This window comes from Orcinus orca, chromosome 2 (genome assembly GCF_937001465.1).
Source record: "Orcinus orca chromosome 2, mOrcOrc1.1, whole genome shotgun sequence".
Taxonomy (NCBI): domain Eukaryota; kingdom Metazoa; phylum Chordata; class Mammalia; order Artiodactyla; family Delphinidae; genus Orcinus; species Orcinus orca.
In genome coordinates this window covers 86,024,615-86,046,373 of record NC_064560.1, presented here as the reverse complement: position 1 = coordinate 86,046,373, position 21,759 = coordinate 86,024,615, and the positions used below count along the sequence as shown (strand labels likewise).

At 37.5% G+C, this 21,759-nt stretch overlaps 1 protein-coding gene across 2 annotated transcripts in view; it reads left to right on the top strand.

The window, feature by feature from the left end:
- The window catches only part of REC114 (REC114 meiotic recombination protein), a 98,888-nt gene that overhangs the window by 64,086 nt on the left and 13,043 nt on the right, over positions 1 to 21,759 (top strand). The window contains exon 3 of one of the 2 annotated variants that reach the window (XR_007475819.1): positions 15,408 to 15,733. Coding sequence is in view for 1 of the 2 variants with exons in the window: in XM_004276283.3 (XP_004276331.1) it covers positions 15,408 to 15,491 (84 nt within the window). In the remaining variant the exon portion in view is untranslated. Of the gene's footprint in view, positions 1 to 15,407; positions 15,734 to 21,759 lie in introns of those variants that run through there. The other variant, XM_004276283.3, reaches the window with a different exon arrangement.

Below are 21,759 nucleotides of genomic sequence, written 5' to 3'. Positions count from 1 at the left end.
ATTATGTTCCTTGTTCATGTCATATTCCTCTACTCCTCTGTACATTCGTATTTCCTATCCTCGCTTTCTAGAATGACTTTTTCCCCCTTCTCTGCTTCATGTTATTTTCCTCACTGGTATGTGAGTTCTCACAGTCATATTCATCTTTTAACCCCATTTACTTTGCACTGTTCTTACAATGTGGTAGAAGCCCCTGTAAATGTTTGTGAATGACCCTGCCTTCACTGTGGTATTCTTCATGTATCAGACTTTTAAATTTCTCTGTAATTTTATTTGGCATTTGGTCAGTCTAAGTTTACCAATTAAATATGTGTGTTTTGTTATTAGTCAGGTCCTCCCACGTGTACTCAACCTATTTGTCTCAAATTTGCTAAATCCACCAAGATTCTTAGGAAAATAGTTTCTGTTCCTATTGCTGTATATGTAAATTTTCTGACCATCTCTTTGGTGCAGGCTGGTTGGGATCCTTTTATTATTATTATTTTTTAACCAATGCCCTTTGCCCTAAATAGAGCCTTTTCTTATCCAGTGTTCAGCTCTGGGTCTCCTTAACCTGGTTACAGTTCATAGAAAATTCTGATTATAGCTTGCTTATTGTAGCTCTTTAGTGTTGTACTCTTAATTTGAAAAGGCTTTCTTTTTATTTTTATTCCTGCTGATGGAGCATTTGAGGAGGGCATGCCTGAGAAATGTGGTTTGTGCAGAGAACATCCTTTCCAAACTGACAAAGAATTAACGTCGCACTGCATTTTTTTTTCTTTTTATAAATAAATGTTTTCGGATTGATTTAGTCATTTTATGCAGAAAACTTACAGTAGGCCCCATAAATTAAAGTTAAGGAAAGCTTTGTTATTTCTTAGAAGCTGAAAGCTTTCCTTTTTGCATTTGGGCTTTTGTCACACACATTTTTTAATAATGGAAGAGAGAGAACTGAGAAATAGGACTCTGAATTGTGACCCTTCTCTTTTTTTAAAAGCTTTGCCATGTTGTCTTGATTCTGCTTTTAATGTCACATAGTATTGTCTAAGCTGTACTGAAATAGCAAGATGTGGCATTATACCTAGCTCAGCTGGTTCACTGCACCGTTATAATTACTACTACTTGTGAAATCTAAAACTTAAAAATTTAAAAAGATGCCTGTGGTGCTGATATAACATGGCTGCAGTGCCACTAGGAATGAATGCAATGGAAGTGCTGTATTTAATACTTCAGGAACTAGATCAGAAATTAATGTCAACTGTGAACAGTGTGGATATACTTGGTTTGATAAGGATTATAGTTTAATTCAGCCATACTTATTTCTTGATGAAAACTAAATTCAGTCATTTGTAGAATCATTGTTGTTACAACTGTAAATCTTTGGGGGGGATAAATGTAAATGAATGAAGGGGTTTTATAAATCCTGTCTTACTTATATGCCTGAGAAACCAATGACCACGTCAAACTTAGGTACCCCTTAGGAGATCAAAAGCAAACAGGGTCTGAGCGAAGGTACTTATATAAATTTGTGTACTAACTTCATAAGTTAGAAACTTAGAAAGGATTTTCTAAATTACCAAGGAAAAGATCAAGAGATACTGACTATATAAAAGTGGAAAATTTTGGTATGTCCAACAAAATCCATAACCAAACTAGAAAAATTTTAAAGTGGAGTAGAAGTCCTTTCTAAATCAGATATAAAAACCCAGAAACCCAGAATTGATAATGTTTGCCACATTAAAAAATCAAAGTTTTCTGCATGGAGAAAATACCATAAAGTTTTTTTTAAAAAAGGAGAAAAAAAATTACAAACCAAAAAAATTTCAAGTCAAGACAAAGTGTTCATTTCTTGGATTATATAAAGAATGTCTACAATTCAATTAGTAAATTATAACTCAACTTAAAATGGACAAAAGATATAAAAAGATTATCCACAGAAATGGAAACTATGTATGTGTATAATTTAGATAAAATATATCATGTATGCATATCTGCTTGTTTATATAGAGGCTTTACAAGACCTTGGTTTCAGTGGTTGCTCAGGGAGGGTAACTGGGTGGCTGAAAGACAGAAGAGGACTTACTCTTTTTTTTTTTTTTTTTAATTTACCACTTAAAAAAATTTGTTTTAAATGAGTGTTAGCATAGACAAGCACAACCCAATAGAAATATCTGTGATGATGGAAATCCTTACTGTCCAATATGGTAGCAGTAGTCACATGTGCCTATGCCTGTTGAGCTTTTGGAACGTGGTTAGTTTAACTGAGGAGCTGAATTTTTAATCTCCTTAGATTTATTTATTTATTTATTTAAATTGAAGTATAGTTGCTCTACAATATTATGTAAGTTAAAGGTGTACCATATAGTGATTCACAGTTTTTTAAAGGTTATATTGCATTTATAGATATTATAAAATACTGGCTGTGTTCTCTGTGCTGTACAGTATATACTTGTAGCCTATTTTATACCTAATAGTTTGTACCTCCCACTCCCCAACCTCTGTATAGCCCCCTCCCCCCTCCCCACTGGTAACCACTAGTTTGTTCTCTATATCTGTGAGTCTGCTTGTTTTTTGTTATATTCACTAGTTTGTTGTATTTTTTAGATTCCACGTGTAAGTGATATACAGTATTTGTCTTCCTCTGTCTGACTTTATTTCACTTAGCATAATACCCTCCAAGTCCATCCTTGTTGCTGCACATGGCAAAATTTCACTCTCTTGTGGCTGAGTAGTATTCCATTGTATGTATATGTGTATATATATATATATATATATATATATATACACACACACACACCACATCCTCTTTATCCATTCATCTTTTGATGGACACTTAGGTTGCTTACATATCTTGGCAGTTGTAAATAATGCTGCTGTGAACATCGGGGTGCATGTTTCTTTTTGAATTAGTGTTTTTGTTTTTGTTTTTTTCTGATATACACCCAGGAGTAGAATTACTGGGTCATATGGTAGTTCTATTTTTAGTGTTTTGAGGAACCTCCATACTGTTTTCTACAGTAGCTGCACCAATTTACATTCCCACCAAGTGTACAAGGTTTCCCTTTTCTTCACATCTCGCCAACATTTGTTATTTGTGTTCTTTTTGATCATAGTCATTCTGACAGGTGTGAGGTATCTCATAGTGGTTTTGATTTGCGTTTCCCTGATGATTAGTGGTGTTGAGCCTCTTTTCATGTGCCTGTTGGCCATCTGCATTTCAAAGAGGATCTACTCTTTACTTTGAAATAGTGTTTAATTTTTAGAGGATCTATTTAATAGATACTCTAAAAATATGCATATGTGTATTTTTATTTTCCATTACATATTAAATAGATACTCTAAAAATATGCGTATGTGTATTTTTTATGTTAAAAGTAGAGATATGGAAAGGTTTCCCAGAGAGGTAAGATTGCTTCAAGGCTGAGTCCTGAGGAAAAGTAAATTAAGGTAGATCAACAAAACTTTGTCTCGCGAGATCTTCTTTGTCGTGTGCGGGATCTTTTTTAGTTGCGGCATGCAGGATCTTTTAGTTGCAGCATGCAGGCTTCTCTGGTTGCAGCTTCTGTGGGCTTCTAGATGCAGCACACAGGATCTAGTTCCCTGACCAGGCTTCAAACCCGGGCCCCTTGCATTGGGAGCACGGAGCCTCAAACACTGGAGCACCAGGGAAGTCCCAGGGCCAGTTGTGTTTTTTAGATAAAAATGATCTTCTCACAGTAGTGTAGAGAAGAGGTGGGGTGGGCAAGAAGATACTTTAGGAGGCTAGTTAGTAAATCAAGAAAATGGTGGCTTGTACTAGGATAAAAAGAAATGGATTGATTGAAGAGATATTTAAAGCTAAAATCAGTAATTAGTGGCAGATTAGAAATGAGAGTAGGAGAGACCAGTGTGAAGGGAAACTTCCAGGTTTCTGGCTAATGCAGCTCAACTGAAGTTAGCATCCTTCATTGTGGTTAGGGGACTCCAGAGAAGAGCCAGCCTGGCAGCTGCGTGTGTGTGATGACCACGGCTCTAGTTCTGAACAGTTGGAATTTGAGGTGTCTTTGAGACACTCAAGCAGAGATGTCAGTTCCACATGTCCTCTTTACTGTTTAACAGCCTCTGGTTCTTTGAAGGTCAGAGGGAGGTCTGCACTAGAGATATGATTTGGGAATCATAGGCATTTAAATAGTAATTGAGACTGTGGATGTGGTGAGGATAGCCTCGGGAGGGGATAAAAAAAATGAACAATGGAAAGAGGAGGTTGAGGAGAATAAGATAGCAAAGGAGGTGGCAGAGAAGGAGCTGTCAGGGGTAGGAAGAAAGCTAGGAAGAGTGTGGGGTCATAGAAGCCAAGGCAATCGTGTTTCAAAAAGGAAAAAGGGGTCAGCTATGGTGAATACTGCTGAGACATTGAGTAAGAGTAAAATTTTTTAAATTAGTTAATTAGTATGTTGTTAAATGAGAATATGTAGAGTTTTGAGAATGGTATGGCAGTTGGACAGGGAAATCTGGATAGATAATTGAACTCTTAAAAAGTAAATTATGTTTGCTTTAATCCATGTATTAATTAAATTCTTTGGGTTGCAAATAACAGAAACCCAGTTCAGTTTCATTTAAACAAAATCACTTATTGCCTCGTAGAACTGTAATGTCCAAGGATGGGAGTGGCCCCTGGGACCACTGAACCCAGGGGCTCAAACAGTATCATTAGCTATGTGTCTCTGTATCTCTGTCTTTATCTCTCAGCTTCGCCTTCCTCTAAGGAAGGATCTCTCCTCGTGGTCCCTGGCAACTTCAGGCATTTTTTATCCTTAGAATCCTAACGGAAAGAGTGTTCCTCCTTCCCAGTTTTAGCAACAATCTCAGAACTTACTTGGATTTTTAAAATTTATATCACATGCTTATCCATAAACTAATCACCTTGGTTAGAAGCAATTAGATATGCTGACAGGCAAGACCTGAGTCACCTCCTCTCCCCTGGATCCGGGCCAGGTAAGAAAGTAGTCTTGTCTGAATCACATGGGCTGTGAATAAGGGAGAGGTGATTTCCCAAAGGAAAATCAAGATGTGTTCCCAGAAGAAGGAGGAATGTGTGCTGGGCAGGTACAAAACAAGAGACATCTATTTCAACTGTAAAATAAGCCTTTGGCTCAATATATTTGAGTACCCGCTTCTGCAGTGTACTTTGTAGGCAATCTTTTGGCCTAAAGGATGACTGGATCTCTCTGTTACTGTAACTTATAGAAAGAGCCCCTGGGTCTGATTCTTATGGCTAGAGAAAGGTAATTATTCTTGCTGCATGTACTGCTACTGGTTTGGGAAGCTGAATAATAACTAATCTTCAACAAGTACTTGAAAAGATGCTCAACATCACCAGTCATTAGAGAAATGCAAATTAAAACCGCAGGTGATATCACCTCACATCAGTTAGGTTGACTATTATAAAACAACAAAAACAGAAAATACTAAGTGTTTATGAGGATTTGGAGAAATTGGAATCCTTGTGCACTGTTAGTGGAGTTGTAAAATAGTGTAAATACTATGGAGACTCTTATGAACTCTTGCGTGTCTGGCTTTTTTCACTTAGTATGTTTTTGAGATTCACCCATGTTACAGTAGCTCATTATCTCTTATTGCAGAGTTGTATTCCAGCTTATGAATATTCCACAAGTCATTTATCCAGTTACATGCGCCTGGACATTTGAGTTGTTTCTAGTTTGAGACTTTTCTGATTAAAGCTATTATGAACATCAGTGTACAAGTTTTTTTTTTTTTAAGTGTACTAATTTTTGGGTAGACATGTATTTTCATTTTCCCTGAGCAAATTCCTAAGAGTGAAATCGCTGGATAGTATGGTAGGTATATTTTTAACTTTATAAGAACCTGCCGAGACTTTCCTGGTGGTGCAGTGGTTAAGAATCCACGTGCCAACACAGGGGACATGGGTTCGAGCCCTGGTCCAGGAAGATCCCACATGCCACGAAGCAACTAAGCCCATGTGCCACAACTATTGAGCCTGTGCTCTAGAGCCCATGAGCCACAACAACTGAAGCCTGCGTGCCTAGAGCCCGTGCTCTGCAACAAGAGAAGCCACCACAACGAGAAGCCCACAAGCCGCAATGGAGTAGCCCCTGCTCGCCACAACTAGAGAAAGCCTGCACGCAGCAACAAAGAGCCAACGCAGCCAAAAATAAATAAATAAATAAATAAATTTATAAAGAAAGAAACTGCCAGACTGTTTTCCAAAGTGGTTGTACCATTTTAAACTGACCAACAATGCGTGAGTATTCCAGTTGCTTCATATCCTAGGCAACACTTGGTATTGATAGTCTTAATTTTAGCCAATCTATTGGGTTTGTAAATGGTATCTCATTGTGATTTTAATTTACATTTCTCTGAGAATGAATGTTGAGTATCTTTTCATGTGTTTATTAGCCATTAATATATCCTCCTTTGTGAAATATCTCTTTTGCCTATTGAGTTGTCTGTCAGAGGTTTTTAAAAAATACATATTCTGAACATAAGACCTTTGTCTGATGTATGTACTGTGAACATTTTCTCCCAGACTGTGGCTTACTTTTTCATCTTCTTAACATCATCTTTGGAAGAGCTTAAAGATTTAAATTTTTCAGAAGTTCTCTTTATGAAATGTTTTCTTTATGGTTCATACTTTTTGTGTCCTGTATAAGAAATCTTTGCATACCCAAGGTTGCCAAGATTCTCTGATTTTAGAAGTTTTATAGTTGTAGCTAGTGTGTATAGGTCTATGATTTATTTTCAGTTAATTTTTGTATATGGTGTGAGGTAAGGGTCAAGGGTTTTTTTTTTTCCCCACATGAATAATTCAGTTGTCCCAGCACCATTTGTTGAATACACTATACTTTCTTCATTGAATTATTGTAGCACTTTTATTGAAATCAATTGCCTATGTATGTGAGGGTCTGTTTCTGGAGTCTATTATGTGACATGGATCTATATGCCTATTCTTATGCCAAAACCACACTGTCTTGATTACCCTAATTTTATAATGCTCTTGAAACTGGTGGTATAAGTGTTCCAGTTCTGCCATTTTCAAGCTTATTTTGGTTATTCTGGGTCCTTTGCATTTCCGTATGAATTTTAGAGTCAGATCTGCAAATTTCTACGAGATTTGAATTGGGATGTCCTTAAAGCTGTATGTCAACTTGGAGAGAATTAAATCTTAACAGTATCATAATCCAGTCCATGAATATGTATATCCCTCCCTTTGTTTAGGGCTCACTTCATTTGTTACCCTTTTATCAAGTATCACAGTCGTGCACGACCTGCTTTCCATTGTCTGACAACAGTTTCCAGTAGTTTGTCCAGGTTTCTAGTTGTTTATGACAGAAGTATAATTTTTGACCCTCTTATTCCTTCTTGGCCAGAAATGGCATCATAGCTTTTGAACTCCTCAAATCTCCCCGTAAAAATAGATGAAATAGGAATGCAAAGCCAAAGACCCATGGATAACATCTACCACAAAACTAGAAGACTAGGCATGTCTGTGACCCTCCGAATACAAGTGGGTGAGGCTAAGTCACTGACAGCTGAAGACCTGTGTGATCTCATCATCTGCACAGGAAGAAACAGGGAGGCAGCTGAGATTCTGATACCTTGAGATTACTAAAGGCATGTCAGAACTCAGGAGTCAACTTGAAAAGGTTCTCACCAGCCAAAGAGAGACAATTTCAGGATCAATAACTGCAGTGGATTGAAACAGCAAATATATTTAAATTTATGAGTTTCAAATGATACTTCAGAAAAAGAAAACTCCTCATTGTCATCATTGGAGTGTACTACGGAACCACCTCATTATTTTGAAAGCTGCAAATCAAAGAAGCAAGCATTTATCCTGCCTTTCCTATTTTTACCTAGGGTAACAAAGTATGATAGTTGATGAAGCAGTGTTTCTCTGTAGATGTATTTCAGCTCATAAATGAAGAATGAATGAGAAAACTAACACATCGTTTTGCAACCACTGATGAAATTAAATGAGTCTAGGCAGTGATGATCAATGGCTGCTAACTTCACGAAAAAAGGACAAGAAGACATTCCTGTGGAATGACACACCACCACATAGGGAGTCGGTACAAAATCTGGGGGGAAAAATCAAACCTGAACTGATCAAGCTTCTTGATCTGATTACCAGTCTATAGGAATTACAAGAGAAAGAGGTACCTAGTAAAAAAACAGTAAGGATACAATAACAAAATTTAGCGAGGATAACTCTACAGTAGGGGTCGGCAGAGTATGGCCCATGGAACAGATCTGACCCATTGCCTGTTTTTTTTGTGGCCTGTGAGCTAAGAATAGTTTCTACATTTTTAAATGGTTGGAAAAAAAACTAAAAGAATAATATTGTGCAAGATGTGAAAATTATATGAAAATTCAAATTCCAGTGTCCACAAATAAAGTTTTGTTGGAACACAGTCAGGCTCATTTGCTTATGGCTGCTCTCGTGCTACAGGGGCGGAGTTGAGTAGTTGTAACAGAGACTATAGAGTCTGCAAAGGCTAAAATATTTACTCACTGGCCCTTTACAGTAAAAAAACAAAACAAAACAAAAACCTGCCAGTCCTTCATCTAGAGGACTAATGACCCAGTTTCTTCAACAGAAAAAAAAAAAGGGGGTGGTGGGGAAGAGATGAAATGAAGAACCAGTAGTTTAAAAGAGACTTACGAGACATATTACTTGTCGTAATATGTGGGTCTTATTTGGCTCCCTATTCAGAAAAATGAAGCAACATAAAATAAAATCAGAAATGTGAACAGGCAAAGATATTCGATGACACTAAAGAACTGTGAAATAAGATTGGCTATATTTTGAAAATTGTGACTGGAAGATGGATGCATGGTAGTTCATCATACTGCTTTACAGTTTTCTCTACCGTCATGTATGTTTGAAAATCTACATCGAAGAGTTAAAAATAAAAAATTATTTCAAAATAAAAGTTTCTTAAAAATCAGTTCAGGAGTCATTTCCTCTGCGCCTTGTAATCTAATGCCTCTTTTCTGTGCTTCTGCAGAAACATGGAACTTGCCACATTGATTGTTACTGCTAAATGGTTTATTTGTTTGATTCCCCCAGACTATCAGTCCCTGAGTGTGGGGAACGTGTGTTATTTGACTTTGAGTCATAGAATCTGGCACATAACCTGGTATATATTAGATCCTCAATAAATATTTTTGGAACAGATTGTGACTTTTCACAGCATATTGTGATTTCTAGATGTTAAACATTCTAAAACATAGTAATCTTTATTTTCTTGCTCAGTTCTTGCTCTCATGGAGTTTGCAATAAAGTGGGAACTAGAAAAGGAGGGATAGAAAGACAGATGTGTACATAGATATTACAGTGCACAGGACCTCCCGACTGCTGAATTCAGTGCAGGCTTTTAGCCTTTACTTTTTACTCCATCCTGGGCATCACCTGACACTGTTGACCATTCTCTACTAGAAAGTCTCAGTCCTCTAAGCTTCCATACTCCTCTATCCTAGACATGATTTCTTGGTATGGCTTCTATTCTTTTTGTCTGATAGTAAATTTGGTATTTCCTAGAGTAGTCCACTCTCTCTTTCTTCCTATCCTGTACTATCAATTCCAAACCATTTTTCCACCCCAGTACCTCCAGGGCATGTGACAGACTCATCAGTTAACAGTGGCTTCTTAGGCAGTGATTTTTGGCCAGGTCGGGGAACAGTATCCCAGGCGCTAGGGAGAGAAGCTCCTTCGGTGAGTGTGATTCATTCTCCCTTCCCCTTGGGCAGATTCCATGTCTTTTTTAAGGCCTAGCGCAGTGGCCGGCCATAGTAGGAGCTTAGTGATGGTGAGTGTTTCAATAGCAGCAGCTACAGTGTGCTGTGGGAGCACAGAGCAGGCCACTTAACTGTCTGAGAAAGTTAGAAAAGGCAGCACAGAAGAGTCATCAGTTGAGCTAAACTGAATTCACCAGAAGGACAAGCCTTAAAGGAGATTCTAAGAGGTGGATTTTCAAAGATAAGGAGCTCAATTATTAAAATGTAGGAATATATGAATGACAAGTGGTTAGGTGCACAGAATTCTTTACTAAATCCCCAAATATTAGGATTAAAAAGTTCTTTCTGCATCTTGAATAAGATGAGTGTAAGTAGGGAATTCCCTGGTGGTCCAGTGGTTAGGACTCTGTGCTTTCACTGCTGAGGGCGTGGGTTTGATTCCTGGTCAGGGAGCTAAGATCCCTCAAGCCACGTGGTGCAGCCAAAAAAAAAAAAAAAAAAAAGTAAGGTGTTCTGCATCATCGGACAGGTAACAAATCTGTGGACCTCACTGTTCCCAAGAAATGATATTGGCATGAAGTATTTCGTTAATTTTCATAAAGTTCCATTCACTCAAAACTTACTGAAACATGTTCACATGTCAAAGTCTCTAATAGGTGTTGTATGTTTAATGGTAAGCAAAACAAACATAGCCCCTGCCTGTTACATGGGGTTATAGTCTAGTGAAAAAATAAACATTAAGTAAATAATCACTACAGACACACACACAAACTGTGATAAATGCTATGAAAGAAAAAAGTACAGGGCTATGGGAAAGTGTGATAGTGTGTCCCAGTTGAGATTAGGGTGAAATGAACAGTGTTTAGAGGTTAATTAGGTAAAAAGTCAGAGGGGAAAGGCAGAGGGAAGAGATGTATGAAGTTCTAAAGAAAGATGGTTTGGACAAATTGAAGAGGAGGAGCCATTAAGTGGCTCACCTCAGAGGCGTTGCTGGGGAGGAAGGCCGTACCCATTCCCGGCATAGCCACTGCAGAGTCCTGAACTGAGGGGCTGCTGGAGCTGACCTAGTAGCCTTTGCTGAATATTGTGACAGTTGCTGAGGATTCAGGGGGTAATAAGACACATTCTAGAACCTGCCTTGCCCTGCCTAGGGATTCTTATTCTTATCAGGGACAAAGAAATGTAACTAGTTACAATACAGCATGATAAGTACACTAAGATCCTGAGACGGCATAGAATTCTGAGAGGTCAGCCAGCTTTGCCTTGTGGGGAATGGTTGAGATACAGCAAGGTTTTCAAAGATCAGTGAAAAAGGAAGGCCATTTTAGGAACAAGCTATACAACGAAATCAAGGTGTGAGGAGCCGCCAGATGCAGCAGTGACAGTGTAAGTGGAGAGGATGGTGAGATGGAAAAGCCTGGGGATTGGATCTCTAGGACCTGGGGATTGATTGGTATTGAGGGAGAAGTGAGGAAAGGAGTCCACCAGGATACCAGGTTGATCACTTGGGGTGACTGGTGAATGATGCCGTTCACGGGGGTGGCAACGTGTGGGAATGGCAATGTGTGTGGAGAAGAACTGTCCCAATCTGGGCGAGTTTACATGGAGGGATCTGTGAGCTAGCCAAATGGAGATGTCTCATAAGACACAAAGTGGACTAGAGGTAGGAAGAGGTGAGGCCAGGCCAGGGCCAAGAACTGCTCATTTCTTTTCTAATAAACTTTTTATTCTAGAATAGCTTTGGATTTACAGAAAAGTTGTAAAGATGGTACAGAGTTCCCATAGACTTATCATTTATTTAGGTCCTGCTTTCACCTCTTCCTTGAGTTTATGCCATATTGGAATGGGAATCCTTGTTTGCCTAAATATTCCCACATGCATGCATATGGGGTTTAATGTGGTTCAAAAATCAAAACAATATAAAAAGATATATAGTAAAAAAATTTACTTCAACCCCTGCCCCATCTGCACTGTTCATTCCCACTCCCTACAGATAACTTTTTATTAGTCTCTTGTGTACTAATCCTTCCAGTTTTTAAAATGTAAATACAAGCAAATAATAAGAATATACATCGTATGTTCTCTCCCTTTCTTATACAAAGGTACCACATCATGGACATTGTTCTGCAGCTTGCTTTTCTGCTGAACAGTATATCTTACAGATCAATACATATAGACCTGCACTGTCCGGGAAGGGAGCTACAGGCCATATGTGGCTACTGAGCACTTGAAATATGCTTGATGCAACTGAAAAACAGAATTAAAAAAATTTTTTTTAAACATCTTTATTGGAGTATAATTGTTTTACAATGGTGTGTTAGTTTCTGCTTTATAACAAAGTGAATCAGCTATAAATATACATATATCCCCATATCCCCTCCCTCTTGCGTCTCCCTCCCTACCACCCTCCCTATCCCACCCCTCTAGGTGGTCACAGAGCACCGAGCTGATCTCCCTGTGCTATGTGGCTGCTGCCCACTAGCTATCTATTTTACATTTGGTAGTGTATATATATGCATGCCACTCTCTGACTTTGTCCCAGCTCACCCTTCCCCCTCCCCGTGTCCTCAAGTCCATTCTCAATGTCTGCATCTTTATTCCTGTCCTGCCCCTAGGTTTTTGTTTTTTTAGATTCCATATATATGTGTTAGCATACGGTATTTGTTTTTCTCTTTCTGATTTACTTCACTCTGTATGACAGACTCTAGGTCCATCCACCTCACTACAAATAACTCAGTTTTGTTTCTTTTTATGGCTGAGTAATATTCCACTGTATATATGTGCCACATCTTCTTTATCCATTCATCTGTCAGTGGACACTTAGGTTGCTTCCATGTCCTGGCTACTGTAAATAGAGCTGCAGTGAACATTGTGGTACATGACTCTTTTTGAATTATGGTTTTCTCAGGGTATATGCCCAGTAGTGGGATTGCTGGGTCGTATGGTAGTTCTATTTTTAGTTTTTTAAGGAACCTCCATACTGTTCTCCATAGTGGCTGTATCAATTTACATTCCCACCAACAGTGCAGGAGGGTTCCCTTTTCTCCACACCCTCTCCAGCATTTATTGTTTGTAGATTTTTTGATGATGGCCATTCTGACTGGTGTGAGGTGATATCTCATTGTAGTTTTGATTTGCATTTCTCTGTTGATTAGTGATGTTGAGCATCCTTTCATGTGTTTGTTGGCCATCTGTATATCTTCTTTGGAGAAATGTCTATTTAGGTCTTCTGCCTGTTTTTGGATTGGGTTGTTTGTTTTGATATTGAGCTGCATGAGCTGCTTGTAAATTTTGGAGATTAATCCTTTGTCAGTTGCTTCATTTGCAAATATTTTCTCCCATTCTGAGGGTTGTCTTTTTGTCTTGTTTATGGTTTCCTTTGCTGTGCAAAAGCTTTTAAGTTTCGTTAGGTCCCATTTGTTTATTTTTGTTTTTATTTCCATTTCTCTAGGAGGTGGGTCAAAAAGGATCTTGCTGTGATTTATGTCAAAGAGTGTTCTTCCTATGTTTTCCTCTAAGAGTTTTATAGTGTCTGGTCTTACATTTAGGTCTTTAATCCATTTTGAGTTTATTCTTGTGTATGGTGTTAGGGAGTGTCCTAATTTCATTCTTTTACATGTAGCTGTCCAGTTTTCCCAGCACCACTTATTGAAGAGGCTGTCTTTTCTCCATTGTATATTCTTGCCTCCTTTGTCAAAAATAAGGTGACCATAGGTGCATGGGTTTATCTCTGGGCTTTCTATCCTGTTCCATTGATCTATATTTCTATTTTTGAGCCAGTACCATACTGTCTTGATTACTGTAGCTTTGTAGTATAGTCTGAAGTCTGAGAGCCAAAAACAGAATTTTAAATTTTATTTAATTTACATTTAGGTTTATAAATGGAAGCACTGTAAAATATTTTCCCATTAAACTCAACTCTGTTGTTTTGGTAGGATTGCATTTCACTTTAACCATTTAAAATACAGCATCTAAATTGAAATGTGGTATAGTGTGAATGGTGCACTGAATTTCAAAGACTTAGTACAAAAAAACTATCTTAATAATGTTTTACAATGTTTGCATGTTGAAATAATAATGTTTTTGATATATTAAGTAGTAAAATTTTACCAATTTCTTTTTGCTTCTAAAATGTGGCTACTATTAAAATCACACATGTGGCTCAAACTGTAATTTCTACTGGACATCACTGATACAGAGCTGTTTTTTTTACAGTTGTATAGTATTCCATTGCATAGAGTATCATACTTTATTTTACCAGTCCCCTGTTGATGTATACTTGTTTCCAATCTTTTACCATTAAAAATACAGAAATGCTTAACCTTGTCCATGCATCACTTCATATGTGTGCAGGTTGATCTGTGAAGTGAATCTCCCATATTGAGGTTGCTGGGTTAAAGAGTAAAAGCATTCATAATTTTGATATCACCATATTGTCCTCCATAAGAGTTGTACCAGTTTGCACTCCTACTAGCAATGTGTGTATGTGCACTAGTTTCCCCACATACTGCCATTTTAAACCACAGAATCTACATGTTGGGGATGTAATAAGGAACATGTTTCTTTTTGCTAATTCTGAGAGTTTTAAGAAGAAATCACAAATGGTTTGCCTAATTTATTTTTTCATTAAACCTCCTATTGATGATAAAACTTTTAGAATCACCATTTTAGAATGGACTCTTTTTTTCCTTTTGTTACTGAAAACTGTGAAAGAATTAACCCAGTTTTCCTGGACTACAAATTTCTTTGGAAGTTGTAGCTTTTGTCATATTCAGATCTAGGAAGAGAGACTTTGTGAGAGTTCAAAAAACTTTTTGTTTTTTAAAGAGCTGTAGACTTCTCACATCCCTCCAGCAGCCTCCGCTGACTGTGGTGGACTAACAGTACAAGGCAGATGCAGTTGCATGGTTTTGCATACTGTCCGTTTATCAGTTCCTTGGATGAGTTCTACTGAATTGTAAACACATTCTAACTTAATGGGCTGCGTAACTGAGCTTATAAGTAGCCATAATCATTAGACAGTCCACTCCATTTACTTTATTAGTAAACTACAGAAAAAGTTTATCTTTACACCTTTAGGATCCAGCAGTTGTCCCTCTTTTGAGACTTGTGTGCCCTCTACTGCCCTCTTTGCCTTTTTGTTTTTTCAGATTGAAATGAAGAACTAAGCATTCAGCATCCAAAACCAAATTGCTTCAAGTTTTCCATTCATAGGAATCTGAAAATAAGATTCTCATGAAATCTCACTATATAGTTGGGGATATGGCAGATAACTTAATAAATGAGTATAATGGAAACTCTTGGCTTCCAGAGATTATAAACTCACATTTTGGCAAATTCTAGAGGCATAGAAATGTATCTTATAGCAAATATGACTATGGGCATTTACTATCTTTAATAGTTTATTGATTTTCAATATGAAAAGGTTAAGAAAAGGAATAAAAGCTGAGACTATTAATGTTGATCGTGATGTAGGAAGAACACTAAGGACACTGGGACTCACTGGAAGGGTCATCTTTGGTAATTGGTAATATTGAGTCATTTCTGTTGCGCTTAAGTTACAGAATAAATTAATAGACAACTTTCTAATAGGAAGCAGCTGCACCACAGCTATTCTTCGTGTCCCTTTTTGCTTCTGTTGCTAATTTTGTTTAATTATTTTGTTTCAGGAAGGGTTTTCACTCGTTGGTAGCAAGAACTGGTTGAAGATTGTAAGACGCATGGATTGTCTGTTGTTTGGAACAACGATAAAGGCAAGATGCTTTGCGGCCAACTGTTTTTTGGTTTTTTTTGTTTTGTTTTTGCGGTACGCGGGCTTCTCACTGCTGTGGCCTCTCCCGTTGCGGAGCACAGGCTCCGGACGCGCAGGCTCAGCGGCCATGGCTCACGGGCCTAGCCGCTCCGCGGCATGTGGGATCTTCCCGGACCGGGGCACGAACCTGTGTCCCCTGCATCGGCAGGCGGACTCAACCACCGCGCCACCAGGGAAGCCCTTGGCCAACTGTTTATAAGCAACTGATCATACCCTTCTTATCTGCTAAGTGTGTATGGGAGTGGGTGCAGGAGCTTCTCTTTGCAGGTGAAATGGTACTGGGAAGAACACGTTTAAGAAAAGTTTGCATTATGAGCAAAACATGAAACAAGGAGTGTTAAGAGGCAGAAGCATTGTTAGTAAGAGGATGTTGCTGAAGAGCCAGGGCTTTGATTGATCTTTCAGTACCTGTCTGACAGAGCTGTGCAACCATTTTCCATCCCCCAGCACAAAATGGGAGGAGGTGGACTTACATCATTGTTTGTCTTGCTATTTAGATGTTTAAAAGGTGTGCATTTTCAAATACTTCACTAAATATGTCTTTTCATTTTTTCTCTTTAATACTAAATAATAAAATTCCCTTTTATTTGCTTCCTAGCTGTATTAAACGTAAAGAATGATCCTCATCAAAGCAACATGAAGATTAATCACCTGGATTCTTTTCTTTCAGAAATAACTATAAAAACCAATCTGTTAACATTCACTGACTAGATAATATTGAAATTTAGGTAAAAGATCATAATTTTTAATGGTCTCATAGACTGAGTTGAAAGAGGTGTTCAAGAGCATCTAATAGGAGGGTCTTTATCAGTCCCTCCAAAGGATCCTCAGAGAATTCAGAAGGTCCATGAACTCCATGGATTTTCACTGACTTTTAAAAAACATTATTAATTAATTTATTTTTGGCTGCATTGGGTCTTCGCTGCTGCACGTGGAGGCCACTCTTGGTTACGGCACACGGACTTCTCATCGCTGTGGCTTCTCTTGTTGCGGAGCACGGGCTCTAGGCCCACGGCTTCAGTAGATACGGCACGCCGCCGGCTCTGTAGTTGTGGTGCATGGGCTTAGTTGCTCCGCAGCATGTGGGATCTCCCCGGACCAGGGCTCAAACCTGTGTCCCCTGCATTGGCAGGCGGATTCCCAGCCACTGCGCCACCAGGGAAGTCCCTTCACTGACCTTTAACTGAAATATATCATCTCCTTCAATTATAAATGTTGACATCAGACCACATTTGCACCAGTAGAAATCACATATCTTCATATCACATTTCAGTTGTTTAAGATATCTTAAATGTCATTTATGCTCATCACTACCCCAGTATTATGGTGGTTGTTAGTCCTGCTGCTAGATCTTTTTATTGAGTACATTAATAAGGAAGCATGTATATTATTAGTTTACAAATTAGTGTTTTAATATTGTAATGAATTATTTCAGTATACTTGGTTTCTTTTGTACTCTTATATATTTTATGTGATTAAAAACATCGTTCTGAGAAGGGTCCTCTGGCTTCACCAGACTGCCGAAGGGGTCTGGAGCACATACTCAAAACATTCAGGAGCTCCTGTTTTCATTTTACATGTGAGGAAACTGAATTCAACATAAGCCAATAGCCAACTAGCTGTCAGAAAACTGGGCCACCCATTGGTCTTCTGACTTCCAGCCCAGGACTGTGTCATGCTGCATGAATGTAGGTGTCTTACAAAGTTACACCATGCCATATGTCTGATATTTGAGGTTTAATTTTTTCCTGATTATGTCAAATTTTTAAATTAAAGAGAAAAATAAAAAATAATTTGATCACTCAAAAATAATAATTAACATTTTGAAGTTTTTACTAGGCATATATATTGTATCCATTAGGATAGTGTTCAGATGCATGTGACAGAAAATCCACATATAATGGCCCCCCAAAATAGGGGGTTATTTTTTTGACTATATATGAAATCCAGAAGCAGGCAGTAGCTAGCAATTGGCTCAGCAACTCCACCCTGCTGAGGTCAACACCTTTGCAATTCCCTCGGCCTCTCCCTCACATTTTCAAAATGGCTACTACAGCTCTGTTGTATTTCCATTCATAGGAGACCAGCTTCATCTGTTCCTTTTGTAAGGAAAGCATAAACTTTCTTGTAAGGCTCTCCACCTCCCACAACCCCTGACAGATGTCTGCTTCTGTCTCATGGACCAGAACAGTGTACTGTGGCCATCCCAATCTGCCACGATTAGCAAATGAGTGTTTGGCTTTTCCAGTCTCTGGTGTGGATTGGCTCATGGCAAATGAACAGTGTCTGCCATATAGATAATTTATAAATTTGGGATTGTGGTACACAGAGTGCTTTGTATCCTGCTTTCCTCATGTAACGTTATATCTGGAACATTATACCAAGTCATTTCTTAAGTCTTTGAAAACATGATTCTCCATGACTACCTAGTATTTTTACTATTTGGATGCACCATGAGCCCGTTAAGTAATTCCTGATTTTTCACTACTGTAAAAATGTTTTGATTTTCGTAAGGATTTATTTACAGGGTTCTTGAGATAGAAGTACTAAAAGTATGAATGTTTATTTTGTAAATGTGCCTTCCAGATAGGTTGTCCCTGTTTCTGCAGCACTAATGATATGTAAAAATGCTCATTTATCCACATCCTCTCCAACTGGATGATATAATTTAAATTTAAAAACAAGTTTCCAATTTGATAAGCAAAACTGAGCATCTTCGTTTAATTTGCATTTCTTTGGTAACTAATGGGAATGAATATTTTTTGTGTTTCTTAGCCATCTGTATTTCTTCTGTGAATCACCTGTCTACTGCTTTTGCCTAATTTTCCTCTTCAAAATCTTTACTCTATATATAGAGATTACATATAAAATACATGTATAGATGTTATATAGAAAAAAATGTATTTTGTGTAGTTATATAATTTTATATGTGATATTTGTATATATATCATATACTTCATATACAGATTTTTAAATATTTAAGTTTAGGATCCTTTTGTTATTGTAAATGGTATTCTTTATCCCAAACATATTTCTAGCTGCTATTACTAGATTTTTTCTGAATTATTTTAAATTTAGCTTCCTAACTAAACTTTTATTAGCTCTGATAATTTAATTTTTAGGAAAGTAATTTTATAATCTGCAAACAATGGTAATTTACTTCCCATAGTTTGTACTTACTACTTTTCTCACCTTACTGAATTATCTAGACCTTCCAGAACCCTGTAATTAGACAATTATACAGCCATCCTTGACATCTTACTGACTTGAATGGGAACCAGTATTTAGACATGAAGAATATTTCTGGCTGTTGATTGGATATTCTTTACCATGTTAGGGAGATAGTCTTTCAGATATAGTTTATTTACTAATAGTTTTATCAGGATTACAAATTACATTTTAACACCTATCAAGATCATGATTTGTTTCATTTTTTTTAATCCTTTGATCTATTGATATATTAATACTGAGCCAACAGATTCTTCTTTTTGCCTTACCTGGCAAAGGGTACACAACTTTAGTGCTTCTTGCCTTGGATAACTTTTAGTTAACCAAGTATTACATAACAAATATTCTTGTTTAAATTGACAAATAGAAGTATTTTGAAATAAAACTTTCATTCCTTTGACAGAAATTTAAAACTTAAATTCAGGGGGCAATAAAGATTATATTTCTTTTCTCTCTGGCCAAAATAAGTAGATTGTGTAAGATCTGCCTACTTGTAAGGTGGGCTTCCTTTTTTGCAGTAATTGTAATCAAAATGGTCTTGGCTGATTGGCTAACGTATCTGAAGAGACTTTGGTTCAAAGGAGTAACCCTAAACCACTGTCCCCACCTCCAGTAACTCACTGAAGGATTTTTTCATGGTTTTGTCTAGCTTCAGCCTTGAGTATCACCTCTTTGTTTCAAAGCAAAGGATCAAAGAAAGTGTTTGTCCCTTCTCTGGTGAAGTCCATATAACCCCAATCCCAATTTCTACATAGAGGAATTCACTTCTAGTGGTGGGGAAAACTGCTCCGGTGGGCTCCTAGTGGTGATGGGAAATTTCTTATACATCTGGGTGAGGAATCTGAAACCAGCAGGAAAACATGCCTATGTTTGTGAGGATTTTCATGTCTCCTTGGCTGTCTTCCTACATGGTACTAACTGGGCCCTGCGTCTTCCTGCATGCTATACCCTGTAACATTAGCTATCTGCATGGAGATGCCATTCACACTTGTGAGTCAGCATTTAATTGGCCCAGTGCTTCCCAGATTTCTTGTATGTACGTGAAGATAAATGTACAGAGACAGGCACTTACCCTTAACTTGTTTCCTCAAGGAGTTTTCTATTAGTTGTAAGAACTTGAAATTAAGTGTTTTGAAGCAGAATGGGAACAACTTAAAATATAGTAATTTGGGGAATTCGCTGGTGGTCCAGGGGTTGGGACTCCATGCTTTCACTGCCAAGGGCCTGGGTTTAATCCCTGGTAGGGGAACTGAGATCCCACAAGTCGTGTGGCGTGGCCAATGTGTGTGTGTGTATTATTTTGAGCTAATCTCCATAGATGATAGACACTGGAGACTGTTTATTTGGGACAGTTCATGGCTGTTAGTATATACTTGAAAAACTTTCATTTCACAACAAGGAGCTCTTTCTGACTTTTAATTATGGTATAAAAATAAATCTCATCAAGATTTTCAACCTAGGAGTCCTTTTTGTTAACCATGTGGCAGGTTTTCTATTGTGACACTAAGGATGTGGGATGAAGATACCTCATTTTCAGATTTTTCCTGATGTACCTTGGCTTTATCTTGGGTCCACATGTATTGAAGTGGTATTTCTGGTTTCTGATGATAAGCTCAAATTCTGTCCGAGAATTTTACAGAAGCAAACATGGAGCAAAACATCAGTTAGGCTACCAGACATAAAACCTTCCCTGTCATTTCTTGGAACTACATTTCAAAGAAACCCTTAACTGTCTGAACTCATTCTTAATGTACACTCACATATATATGTATATAGATACCTCTAGACAAGTGGTCTGAGATTTCTGCTCTACTTATATACTTAATAATTGTGTTTCTACATATAGCTTTCATCTAGCTATGAGGCATAATTTTTTATGTGATTATTTCTCAAAAGGTTAATTACAGAATCATCATGGAAATAGCTAATATAAAGGTATTTCATATAGATGTACCCAGGTACAGTCTAAACTAGGGTGAGCTGGAAACAACTAATTAATTGTAAACAAGAAAGCTCAGTTTCACAGAAGACTAATAGAATTACCAAAACCTGAATGTAGAGTTCTCTTATCAGTTCTTTCCCCTTCCTTAAGGAAAGTTAGCTTTCAAAGACTCTTGATAATTTGGGGATTATTCATCCAAGAGAAAAATGGCTGAGGAAGTGAATAGGCAATACACAAAAGAAAAAATACGAATGACTAATACACGTAAGAAAAATATTCATATTTTTTCATTGTTGGAGGGGGCAGTGATAATGGATTACTTTTATACTCAGGAGAAAAAAATTAAACGTATTAAAAAATGAAGAGAACCCAACAGAGGCAGTAAAGGGGGAGTGGTGTCTATTCTTCTAGACATGATACCTTACCACTACTTAGCCATGCCAAGTTTTCTATATCCTAAAGATGTGGCTTTGCTTGATGGCTTTATCTAAAAATTTAAATAGGGTAAACTGTGAACAGGAAAATCAAGGATTTTCACTTATAGGAACTTTCAGGATTTTGTTAACTGTGGTTAGAAACATTTTCCAGTTAGCAGTGTGACTTGTGTATTTAATAAATGAAAAATGCTGTTACTGTTAGCATCTGAATTTCTTCACAGAAGAAATTGAACAAAGGTACACAATACATACCACCCATTTGGGGTGGCTTTTGTGTAAGCTGAGTCCTCTAAAACTAGGCAGGATATCAGACTAGAAAAAGGAAACTACGTCTATTAAAATAATAGGTTTATTGTTATTGTTACAATTTAGTTCTATTTTTAAACTTACAATTAAATAAATTTGATGTAGTTGCCACTTCTAAAAATTTGAATTGCATCTCTCCCATATTTGTGGACTTGCCAGGGGGTGTAACTCATACAGCAAATTAAAGGCAACATGTGATTCATTTGTCTGTGTGATTTGTACATTAAGTCTGGCCTCTTTAAGGATAAAGGGCACTACAGATTATTAATATGAGATACATTAGCTCTCAGCATTTG